The sequence below is a fragment of the Helobdella robusta genome (assembly GCF_000326865.2).
Source record: "Helobdella robusta unplaced genomic scaffold HELROscaffold_28, whole genome shotgun sequence".
NCBI lineage: Eukaryota > Metazoa > Annelida > Clitellata > Rhynchobdellida > Glossiphoniidae > Helobdella > Helobdella robusta.
The window spans coordinates 2,195,881-2,208,345 of NW_008704435.1; the positions used below are offsets into that span (position 1 = coordinate 2,195,881).

At 30.1% G+C, this 12,465-nt stretch overlaps 3 protein-coding genes across 3 annotated transcripts; 2 read left to right on the plus strand and 1 right to left on the minus strand.

The window, feature by feature from the left end:
• Positions 1–302: 302 nt before the first annotated feature.
• Positions 303–1,228, minus strand: HELRODRAFT_174104 (hypothetical protein; the record flags this gene model as incomplete). The annotated part of the gene is made up of 3 exons (XM_009020650.1): positions 303–464; positions 634–1,106; positions 1,171–1,228. The coding sequence occupies 3 exons, from the start codon at positions 1,226–1,228 to the stop codon at positions 303–305; spliced, it is 693 nt and encodes a 230-aa protein (XP_009018898.1).
• Positions 1,229–3,464: 2,236 nt separating this feature from the next.
• Positions 3,465–4,490, plus strand: HELRODRAFT_174105 (hypothetical protein; the record flags this gene model as incomplete). Its single annotated transcript, XM_009020651.1, has 3 exons — positions 3,465–3,666; positions 4,068–4,217; positions 4,387–4,490. 3 exons carry the CDS (start codon positions 3,465–3,467, stop codon positions 4,488–4,490), a joined length of 456 nt encoding a protein of 151 aa, XP_009018899.1.
• Positions 4,491–7,057: 2,567 nt separating this feature from the next.
• Positions 7,058–8,324, plus strand: HELRODRAFT_174106 (hypothetical protein; the record flags this gene model as incomplete). The annotated part of the gene is made up of 3 exons (XM_009020652.1): positions 7,058–7,271; positions 7,458–7,741; positions 8,211–8,324. The coding sequence occupies 3 exons, from the start codon at positions 7,058–7,060 to the stop codon at positions 8,322–8,324; spliced, it is 612 nt and encodes a 203-aa protein (XP_009018900.1).
• Between the last annotated feature and the right edge of the window lie 4,141 nt (positions 8,325–12,465).

A 12,465-nucleotide genomic window follows, 5' to 3' on the forward strand; every position in this document is an offset into this window, starting at 1 on the left:
GTGTGTTCATGTCTGTATGTGTATGCGTATGTTTGTATGTGAATGTTTGTATGTTCGAGTCTGTATGTGTATGTTTGTATATGGACGTTTGTGTGAACTTGTGTTGCATCGTATACGTTGTGTCCGTATGTTTGTGTGTGTTTGTTGTATGTGAATGTTTGTAACTTGTGGTGTCTGTATGTTTGTATATGAGTCTTTGTATGTATATGTTAGTATATTGATCTGAGAAACACACGAATAATGGTTTTAATTGTGAGTAGGAAGAACTCTTTGTTAACATAAGGACAGTGCATCATGATCTGTCAAGCCGATGATTTAGCAATCCACATGTAAAAATGCAATTTGTACTTATGATTTAGTAATAAATAAATGTAAAAGTTCATGAAGACAGCACTCCTGAGGATTGCTAACAAGAAGGGATAGTAGTAAAATCCATGACACAATATAGCGCAGCACATTACTCTCTGGGGCAATCATGTCATTATTATTAGAATTTCATACTGAATCAACAACTGGAGCTGTTTTGATTCTATATCTAATTCAGATTATAATTTATAATAGAAAAGAAAATAATCATACATAAATAAATGAGCAAAAAATGAAAAAAAATAAATTTGAAAAATTTTAAGAAACCTTATTTGCAGAACTTTTTGGAACAGTGAGGCCAGCTTCACTACCACCACCAGCAGCAGCAACAGCAGCCACAGCAACCTCTCCAACCATCAAGTCAGCGATTTGAATGAGTGCATAATATTTATTTTGACATTTACTGTAATAAACTTTAAACTTTCTAGAATGTTCCACCATGTATAAAAACAGTTCTTGCAGAGTTTCACTCGTGTCCAAAGACCAGAGGGAAATGGAGGCCAACCACAAGAGAGATTCTGAGGAATTGTGAGAGTAGTTGTGAACTGTCATGTAGAAGCTGTTGCTGTTGAAAACATGGTAAAAGTCGGGGACATCAACTTGGCTTTTGCTGAGTTTTTTGGCTGGAAATCTTCTCTTGGTAGTTTCTTTTTTGGGTTGAACCTTTAAATCCTCAATCTCTAACACGTTGAGGTCATCTTCAAATTTTTGACTGATCGTAACTGGCCTCGTGTCGTTTGCTGTCGAAGAATGACCACGACAATCGCCGGCATTTCAAATTGCTAAATTTTAACGGTTTGCAACTTTTTCTTTTGCTGCTCATTCTTTGATAATTTAGAGGGAATCGTTCGAGATCAAACATTTTAAATTAAAACTTTAATTCGTTGAAGGATGGTTTATTAATTTACTAGGTGTATAAAAAAAGTCAGTGATTTAATAGTGAAAAGCAACTGCCAAGTCAATAATATACAATTTATTTTATTTTATGAAAAAGATTATATTACATTAAAAGCATAATAATAATTCAACTCAAAACTCAATTCAAATTTTATTTATTTAATTTAATAAAACAGTAAATATGGTGATGATATGGAAATGATGAAAACTACTACCTGCCTACTTATCATTGTAATTATTTCACATTCTATATTGCATTGTTGTTTTGTGTTGTAGTAGGAGTTGCAAGTCGTTTATAGGTAGTATAGGTAGCTGATTCTGGTGGCTACTGGTGATGTAGAAGAGTAGAAGGTAGTCAGTCAGTGGCTGTGGTTGTCTGTAGGCGTAGTGTAGTGTAGTGTCCTTTGTAAATTGTTGTTATTGGGTTGGTTCTCTTGGTGTCTTGGACCTTTTTTGGTTTTTGGTACTATAATAATACTTCTACTCGACTATTTTTACTCTACTCAAAGAGTTATATATTAATAATATAATATTACCATTATTATACTAATTATAATTATAGTTTACTTTACTTTTACTAGAGTAATGAAATGATTTAATTAAAAATTTAACTTAATTTAATTACTTACTGTATTCTCAACTAAATTTACTTCTAATTGCAAAAAATATTTCTTCCCTAACAAATAGATCACTAATCCAAATTAGGAAGTAAATTTTCGAGGCGTACAAATACAAAACTACAAATCAATTGTAAAAATAATGTTGATGTAAAGAGAAAGGCAACCATTAAAAGTGAAGCATGATAACAACCTATTTGAGCAAAAAGTAATAAATTTTTGAATAAATCAATTAATTAAATATAATTTGCAAAGTATTGTTAATAATAATTATCAGAAATAACACAAAATTTTTATTAATTTGTTCTAAAACTGTATTTTCAGTCTATTTTTTATCGGAGAAACAGTTTATTTATATTGTATTTGCATTCACTGTTTATTTTCACGGTAAAGGTCAGATAGCTCTTGTCTTTCACTGGCGAAAAGAAAGAATTTTTATTAAACATTTCATAATTGATAATAATATTTTTTCTCAAAAAATTGTTATAATAAAATAATTATATACTTTGTGAGTTATACATAGAGAACTAACTATAATTCTAAAAAAAATTAAAAACACCTCAAATTTGATAAATAATAATATTATTAAAAAAGCAACAATTCTTTTAGAATTTGATTTCTATTAAGCTAATTATTCAGATTTTGACGCGAGTTCGCTGGCGGAATCTTGATAAAATAGATAGATATTGTCATTAACTTTTGTAGATATTCCAGACACTCATTCATTAGAGCAAACGGCTAAACCCTGAAGATAGAAAATAAGATTATAATGCGATGTAAAGCATATGTATTAAATATGGGTAACAAAAATTATGAGATATATTCAAAAGCTTCAGAGTAAATCATGAAAAGAGGAAATTACTATAGATAATCCGACGGGAGCAGTTAAAGTTTTTTGGCCACATCATGCGGAAGGAAAGAATGGAAAATCTAACAATTACTGGAATTATTGCAGGGAAAAGAGATCGCGGTCAACAACGAATAACATTTGTGAAGCTTTTTTGACACTAGTTGAATATCACCTCATTTCAACTCCTACAAAGTGTTAAAGATCGGGTTTTGTGGAGGTCGATGGTCGCCAATGTCATGAAAGGATAAGGCACGAGAAAGAAGGAGAATCGGTATCTGAATTCGTAACATATTCAAGATAATTCTAAGTTTTAGAAAGTAAAAACTTCTGTGATAATAATTCTCAAGTATATTGTTTTTAAGTGTTCTTAATTTTCAAATATTCAAAAAATTTGCGGTTTTCTTCAATGAATGATGAGACAACGTCTTGAGAACTTTAAATTAATTCAATGGCTTTTATATTGAATACCTACTTGCTTGTCAGTAACGAATGAATAAAATCTTGACACGTCTATAGAATTAATTCATCCTCAACTTTGAAAATTTATTTGTAACCTCCAAAAAAATAATTAAAATAGTTTTAAACGAAAAAAATTGATGAATAGTTTGATATACAAGGAAAAAATTAATAATTAAAAATTAAATAAATTCCATATTGCAAAAAAAATCTACAAGAAACAAAATTAATAATTAAAAATTAAATAAATTCCATATTGCAAAAAAAAATATCTAAAAATGATCAACGTCAAATTCATACTAGCCCTACTCTTCATAGGGTCGGCATGTTCATCCCCCTACATACCCCCCAAAAAAACTTTCATGGATCAGTATGTGGAGGTATTCCTCAAACACCAATGCAATGATGCGACCGCGTACGCTTGTTCTAAACATGGCAAGGGATTTTGTGTGGTGGATGATATTTGCTTGTGCTCTCCGGGTTGGGATTTTTTGGTTTAAATATTTTTTATTTTACGTTTAACAAAGTCGTTTTTTTTCACAAGTATTTTTTTTAAAGTTAAAATAAAAATGTTCGTTCGATAATGTTGTTTCTTCAGAGTTATTTATAATTATGACAACAATTGTTGTTTTATAATGTAAAATATTTCAAATTATGTCTGAAAGTGTTTTTTTAAACAATCCGTGCTTACTACAAATTTTTGATTAGTAATGTCGTTTTTCAGTTTTTCCTGTAATTATCATAACACTTTTTGTTTCAGAATGTTGCTTTCTAAAAATATCACCATTTATAATAATAATAATGGCGATAATAATAACATTAACAATATCTTCGACCAACACTTCATTCAAATTTGCTCCAACTGATGCATCGTCCGCCAGGATATACTGGAAAGAATTGTGACGAACAGAGAGGAGTAGATCCCAATTTTGAGAGCTGCAAGAGAGATGAAGAGAGAAGTCCCTTCATTCGGGACTGGATGGAATTCAACAGGATCCACACCATCAACGTCACTTGGCCCTCCAGAACAGGTAGGTTTTTCCATATTTACATTCTGGGTCGGATTTAAATCGGAGCAGCCGGCTACTTTCTCGGAGCTTCCACAAAAAATAGGACTTTACAAAAAACTAATGTAACTCAACTTGGTTATGTTAACATTTTTCAATTAAAGACCTTCACTTTTTTGTTGCCTTATGGCAGGAGTGTGCAAACATTTTGCTGTGAGGGCCGCATTGAGAACTATTTTACCTTTGAAGGGCCGCCCCGTAGTTTGCCCACCTCTGCCCTATGGAATCTGCGCTTGACCCAGCTTAAGTGATTAGCTTACGTATATGTACATCTGTCTTATTTTCAAAATACAAATTTTTTTATAAAACGCTTTTTTAAAATTTTTTTTAAAAAAGTATAATAGTTTATTATATTATATAGAATGAATTTATAATAAATGCGAATGCGATAGTTAAAAATATGTAGAAATATATATTTTAAATATATCACAAACTTGCACAGGCATTACAGAAGATATGGCTAGAGAAAAATGTCTGGAGGTATACGTTAGAAAGAACCCTTTCAAAGCTATCTGCAAAGATAGTAGAACTGACGTCGAAGAAGAAATTATGGAAAACTGCCTTAGAGGAGTTAAGGTTGGTCTTTAGGCTATGTTTTTGTTTAATTGTTCATTAATCTTTCTTCATACTTGGATTTCCTAAATTCATTTGTCATTTCTAATGTTGTCAATACATTCATTGGCAATAACCATCTGACGTTTAATAACCATTGCCGTAGGTATACGTGTGTTTTGTAATTTCAAATAATTTATTTTTGAATAGCTAAATTTTAAATTGAGAAAGTTTTAACCTACGAAATTAAACATATTGAACAGTTTTTATAATTTTTTAAAATTAAATTTAAAAAGTTTTTTTTCTCAAATATAGAAAACTATTTGCATTTCGTCATCTTAAGATTACAAGCCAGTTGAACGCAGCTTACGGCTTCTTCTTCGAATATGTGACCGGCATCTCGTGCAGCTATGAAAAACTTGAGAAAATAAATTCATCGACTTGACCGACTCTTGATCAACACTTCAACTAAATTAAAATCAACAATTACTAATTATAAATTATCATAAATATTTTTATAAAATAACATTTACTTAATGGTAATTATTAAAAACAGATTTTCATATTCTAAAGTAAACTGATAAGGAATATGAATTGAAATGTTTTAAAATTATATTTTAACCGTCTTAATTTGTTTCGGGACTATAACTTTTTAATTTGGGCAAACTTGATGAAAATTTAATTAAAAAATAAGATTTTATATATCGTTTATTATCTTATTTCTACATTTTATAACCCAAAAAAAAAGAATTTTTTTTAAGTTTACCAAAATTTCAAAAAAAAATTTGAATAATGTGGAGTCAAATTATGTGGTCAAATCGATGAATGACCAAGTAAAAATGAATATAACATACGTGTTGGCTAGGTAGGACTTGATATCTAAGTATATTATTGTATTAAATTCCTTAATCAATTAACTTAAAATAATATTTTAAACACTCAAAATAGGAGTATCGTCTATTTAAAAATTTTAAATTTATATCTTTCTCACTAGCCAAAATGTTTCGAGAGTGAAAGGGCTTGCTGGATCCATGGAATTATACAACTATATTATATATAAATATATAATTCAATGGCTGGATCCGTCACTGGAGGCCTCAGACAACAAACACACGGTGTGTATAAAATACGCCCGTATATGCTCACAACAGTCGTCGTCAATAAACGTTAACAATTATCTGCATTGAATTTGAAAATTAAAATTAGTTTCTTTCTAATACACTTATGCTAAACTATTGTTAGGAGAAAGCTAGAAAACATTTTAAAGCAAATTTATAGTGGGATTATCATGGGGAAATGTTTTGTACTGGAATGTGGCCACAAAAACCCGTTTGTCTAAATTTAGGTGTTAATAAATAGTCTCGATAAACTTAAAAATTATGAATCAACTTTTATTGTAACTTTTTCACCAAAAACGTGTTATCTGTTCAAATGAAGAAAGTTGAAATTTAAAAATAAAAAGGAGAAATGGAAAAAGGCTAACTTAACTGGTATTAGTTTATTATTCGATACTATAATTTAATTTTTTTTATTACGTCGGTATAGTAGATGCTAAATTAATTCAAGGGTCTTAAAATCGGTTCAATACAAATCGTTTTCACATTGGCTACCTCTTAAAATATTTTTAAAGAAACACTTGCATTCAATATCAAGCTGAATTCATTTTAGATACGTCTTAGATTGTTTTGTAAAAACTTTAAAAATGTTGTAAATTTATGTACAAACGATTTATTTGTAAGAATCGTGATTCAATTTTCAAGAATTTTTTGCATTTAAAGTGTCATTCTCGATGGGACCAAAAATCACACATAAAAATATTTGAAACATTTCCAACCGACATGGCATAAAAGTGTATACACTAGTTCGAGTTACATAGATAGCAACATTTAATAATCATTAACACACACAAGCTTTATTTTGTTCCGCATCTCTGCAATTAATTTTTGCGTCGATTTAATTTTCAACAATATTAACTTTTAAAAGTTTACTACTAAAGATCAGATTTCATAACTCAAATAACTAGAATCCAATATTATTGACTATATAAGTTTAGGTGTCAAAATTTCCGTCCACTGAAGCATACAAGTTATAAATTATGATGGAAAATATTGATAACATTTTGTAAAGTGTTCAACCGTTGCTCTTTAAAATTAAATCAGTTGGAATGCATTCAAATATCTAATTAAATTGATAAAACTTCAAATTCAAAATTTAAACTGTAATAAAAGATTCAAACTGAAAGGTAAAGCAGCATGACCAATTTCAAAATATTGTTGGTGGCAATTTATTTTTCTACTGGAGTGTTGAAGAGTCAAACGTCTGCTTTGGCGCCGTTGGAAAAATCATTTGCCGAGTTGTATTTCGAGACTCTGAAGGAACATGAGTGTACATACCAGGCCGCCTATGAATGCTCGAAGGCAGGGCACGGGTACTGCGTCTTTGATGACGTCTGCATATGTGATGATGGTTCGTGCTGTTTGTTTGTTCATTCGTCTGTTTGCTTACTTGTTTGTTTCTCCGTTTGTTCCTTCGTTCGATCGTTTGTTTTTTTTGTTTTTTTGTCCTTTTGTTTTTTCATTCTGTCGTTTTGTTGATAGAATGTTCAACATTGGAAAAAATGAAATTCTCCTTTCGAACCACCCCCGCACTCAGGTTTCGCGGGAGAAAGATGCACCGAGAATTTGTTACGATGGGAGGATGAGGGAATGTATGAGAGACACGACGAGCCGAGCCCCATCATAAGGAGATGGATGGAATTTAATGACGTCACTTCCGTCAATGTCACGTGGCCGACCTACACAGGAATCACGAAGGAGGTCGCCGACTCAAAGTGCCAGGAGGTTTATGGGGAGAAAAATCCGTACAAGACTATCTGCCATGATAATCGCACCATGGTTGAGGAGGAGATATGGGACAAGTGCATGCTGGGTATTCAAGTATGTTGGTTTCTATTTTATTCAAGTTTTTATTTTTTACTTATTAGGTAAAATGATGCGAGATTTTTTATTTAACCGAAAGTTATGACGGACATGCGTAGGCACGGGTCCTTTGGATTGCACTCTTTCGCGAGGCATTTTTGCTAAACTTTTGTAGAATATTGCCTTCTGAACCCTTTACAACGAAACATTTGGAATTGTTTTTCTTCATGAAATGACCATAAAAATGTCAACCAATCAAAGAAAACAAGTGTTGTCTAGCCTTTATCCAATCACCCATCTGCCAATCATTAAACAATTTAGTTTTAGAGATTGGATGATTATTTTATGAGTTTACTGCTATCTTGACACCAAAATCAACAACATATATACAAATATAAACAAAAATATTAAAATTAAGGGAATTTTTTATAAAATTATTTTTCCAAATGTTCAAAAATATTTCTGTAAACATCTTTTTAATTTGCAGATGACGGGCCAACTGAACGGCGCTTACGCCTTCTTTCTTGACTACGTGACAGGCATCTCATGCAGTTATGTCGATCCGGAGATGGTAAAAAATCAGTTGCTGAACAAAATATAAATTTTTTTGAGATCGGTAAAATGATTTGTGACCAAACGATTTATTTTTCATCTCATAAAATTAAAAAAAATATATTTTCCTTTGAATAAATTGAAGTAATTATATTGAAATGAATCGACTCAATCGACAAATTAATCGTTTCATTATAACCACAAAGAAATAATGGAATATAGGGAGAGAATTAAGAAACAAACAATCCATTTGGTAGGATATACAGTAGCCGATCTTTCAAACTTTGACGGGGAAAAATTTGTACGGCGGGCCAAAATTTTTCACTGGAAGCCAAAATTTTCACTGGGGAGCCAAAATTTGTGGTAGTGTGTCGACCTTTTTTTGCCTATCACGTCTAATTTTTGGTAGATTTTCAACCTAAAACGTTCCTCTTTCTGACTTTTATTATAAAAATGCTCACAATGGGGGCAGCGGCCTTCCCGAGTGTGTGAGTGTGTGTGTGTGTATGTATGTAAATGTGCGGGCGTGTACTCTCCAGAAACTTTTTCACTTACTACGGACGAACCTCCATTGCACCGACCATCATCTGACACGCATCGATGGAATGAATGTGACCGGAACAGAAGAATGCTCAATTTAAAAAAAATTGATTCTTTAAAATAAAAAAACAAGCCATTGGAAAAAATAGGCAACTTATCTTATTGAGATAACGCTCAATCCTTTGTTCAAATTTCAATGGCACGATGAGACAAAAACAAATATCCCTTTAATATTATCTTCAAAATTGTCAACGGAACGATCATCATGAGACCACCATCTGAAACGTGCTGACGCCCACCACTGCCCACCTCTCATTCTGTAGACATTTTTTTATTAGCGTAGTAGAAAATTAAGGAACAAAGGAACGAACGAACGAATAAATGATTAACTGAATGATTGAATAATTGGTTAAATGAATGAATTAACTAAGTAATCAATCAATAATTTAATGAACGAATAAAATGAATCAATGAATCAATTAATGGAGAAATAATTTGAAAGATAGTGATAAAACGAATGAATAAATGAGAAAAATAAAAAAAAGAAACTAAATCATACTTCAAAAACCGTCGTTGTTGTTGTTTTCTTCGAATTGTCATCGGAACGATCATCATGAGACCACCATCTGAAACGTGCTGACGCCCACCACTGCCCACCTCTCATCATTCTGTAGACATTTTTTTTATTAGTAGAAAATTTAAGAACAAAGGAACGAACGAACGAATAAATGATTAACTGAATGATTGAATAATTGGTTAAATGAATGAATGAATTAATCAATCAATGGTTGTAGGTTGATTTTTTATCATTTGAGTCAAAAGTTACGATCGTATATTCACTAATTACGGAATATTGCTTTTATTTAAAATGTTAAAATTTTAATTTTTTTTAATTGTTATCCAATGTGGTAATTAATCATTTTTATTTGATATAAATTAAAAAAAAATAAAATAGACTTTACTGAAAATAATAAAAATAGTTGAAAAATTGAGATTCTTTGCATATCCCTGCTTCAGCCCATAAGAATGTGTTGTATATTGGTAAATAGGCCTCCCTTTGATTACACACACCATATAATTAGAATAAATATAACGGCCTTCGCTCATTTTTGACGGTCGAACAAGGAGCTTACTTCCGGAGAAAAATTGGAGGGTGGATCTTTTATCGCCCAAGTCAAAAGTTACGATCTTATATTTACTAATTTCGGAATATTGCTTTTATTTAAAATTTCAAAATGTTTTAAAAGGTGATACCTGTTTTAGGATAGATATTGCTGTATGACGGTTAAGTATCTTTTTGCATTTTAAATAAAAAAATTTTTTTGTGAACCAACAACACTTAACATTAACTCATTAACTAACTGTAACAACACTAAACGACGACTAATTAGTAATTAAATTTCTAAACTCTAATAATTAAGCTAAAACTAAACTTTACTGATTCTAATTACTAATTGAAATAAATAACAGATAACACTAACGAACATTAACAGATTAGACTACTAGAAACTACCTACCACTACACTACTACATACTACTACTACACTAACGACTAACAGCACTTGTTCCTAAGATCCTAAATTCTATTGCTTGATTGGTTTTAAAATTTTTATTTACAATGCTTAGGTCTGGGAATAAAAAATATACTAAATTAAATAAATTAATATATTAAAGAACTTATCAATCAATTTTATAAAATAAACAATTTTGTAATTTGTTCAATTCAAGCTTCAAACTCCCCAAGCTAACTTACAATTTAATTAAAATTTATTAATTATGAGTGATTCAAACTAAATTTTTTTTCATTTAATGTTTTACAAATATTCCTTATTCTTAAATTGTAGTACATGTTGTTATTAAATTTATTAAAGATAATGTGTGATTCCAGTGATTCATCAATCCACGACTTGTTAGATCATGATCATTCAGTTTTAAAGAATCCCCATCACCATAACCAATGAGGTTTGTAAAAAATTGTACTTTTAATTTATTATATTTTATGCACTTAGAATGTTGTGTTATTAATTATTATTAATTTATTAAATGCTGTGCATACCTATGGCAAGTAAATAAAATAATAAAGCATAGAAATAGCACAATCAAATTAATTTATATAGGCATGAGTATAACTTGGATAATAATAATTAAAAATATCGGTATCATTGAAAATGGATAAAGTCATAAATAAAAAAATAAATCATAAATTGCTAAAATAGAATATTAATTTGCTAAAATTGCTTCCAGTAAGATTTTGCCTTACACCTACATCTTTTTTTCATTCTTATATTATAATAAATGTTTGTTATCAAATATATCAAGGATTGATTTCTCAATCCATGACTAGATTGAATGTCATGATCCTACAGTTCCAGAGGATCCCCATCACTATTAGTCAATAAGGTTTGTAGAAATCACCCCAGGCATACCATCAATGTTTTGTAGCCACCTTTTAATGTAGTGTTAATAAAATGACATTGAGAATAGTTATTTAAAACAATCTTATTAAAATTATTGAACAGGTATGACAAGATTACTTTCTTAATGTCCTAGTGTGAGGAAGATGTAAGCCATTTGTCCAAAGATAATCATATGCCTTATGCCCATACAAATGCAGTGTCAACGCGAATGATTTTTGATCAGAGTCATATGTTCTAATTTTTTTAAACTTTTCCAGAAATTTTTCTGTTAATTTATTTGTTACATTAAATACTTGATGTGTATTTCATATAAAAACTTGATTATGCCAATTTAGTTAACTTGTTAAGCATTAATATAAAATTGACTCTACTTGTAATGGTGATTGGTATGATGATGATGATGATCCCAGTCCTAAGCAGGGTTTATTATTCACAATGTCATTATGCCCTTTCTAAGTTTTAATAAAATACATGGAGTATTGTTGAATGCATTTTATATTTTTTGTATATATATAACAATGTTGCAATGTACAATGAGGATGTGAATTGCTTCCTTGTGTAACTGATGACATAAATATAACTAACTTGAAAACATGGGAATGCTTTTCTTCAGCATTACCTTTCTTTCTCCATCATAACCCTTATAATCTTTATTACAGAAATGGTCACTGCATATTCTTGCATTTTTTGATGGAAGCCATTTGNAAATCATTTATTTCCTGTCTGATGCACTTAATCCAATTGTTTTGCATTTTTACATTTTGAGGAAATCTGAAATTTTATAAACTGTTACAGAAACTTGTGCATTTCTTAAGTATTGCTTTTATTAATAATAAAATGGTAATCCATGATAGCATTATAAATTATAATAGTCTATAAAATAAAATATATGTAATTGTAAAACAAAATAGTTCTATTCAATGAGTATAGGGATATTGTAACATTTATTTTAGTGTGAAGTTAATTTGAAAATAAACCTGTGAAAAGATGCATCAGAAATTTTCTTATTTCTATTTATTTTTAATGCAATTTTTAATGCGACAGGTGGGCATGTTTGTGTAAAACTACGAAAATGAAAATTTACTTAAAAACTAAATTATTGTATCTGACACGAAAATTAGTACAGAAACAAAAACGAAAGAATAAATGACAATATAAAAATTTAAACATTGATTGAAAGAGTTTATTCTATTTATATGGTATGGGCAATTCGTTTGCGAAATCGTTGGAGGA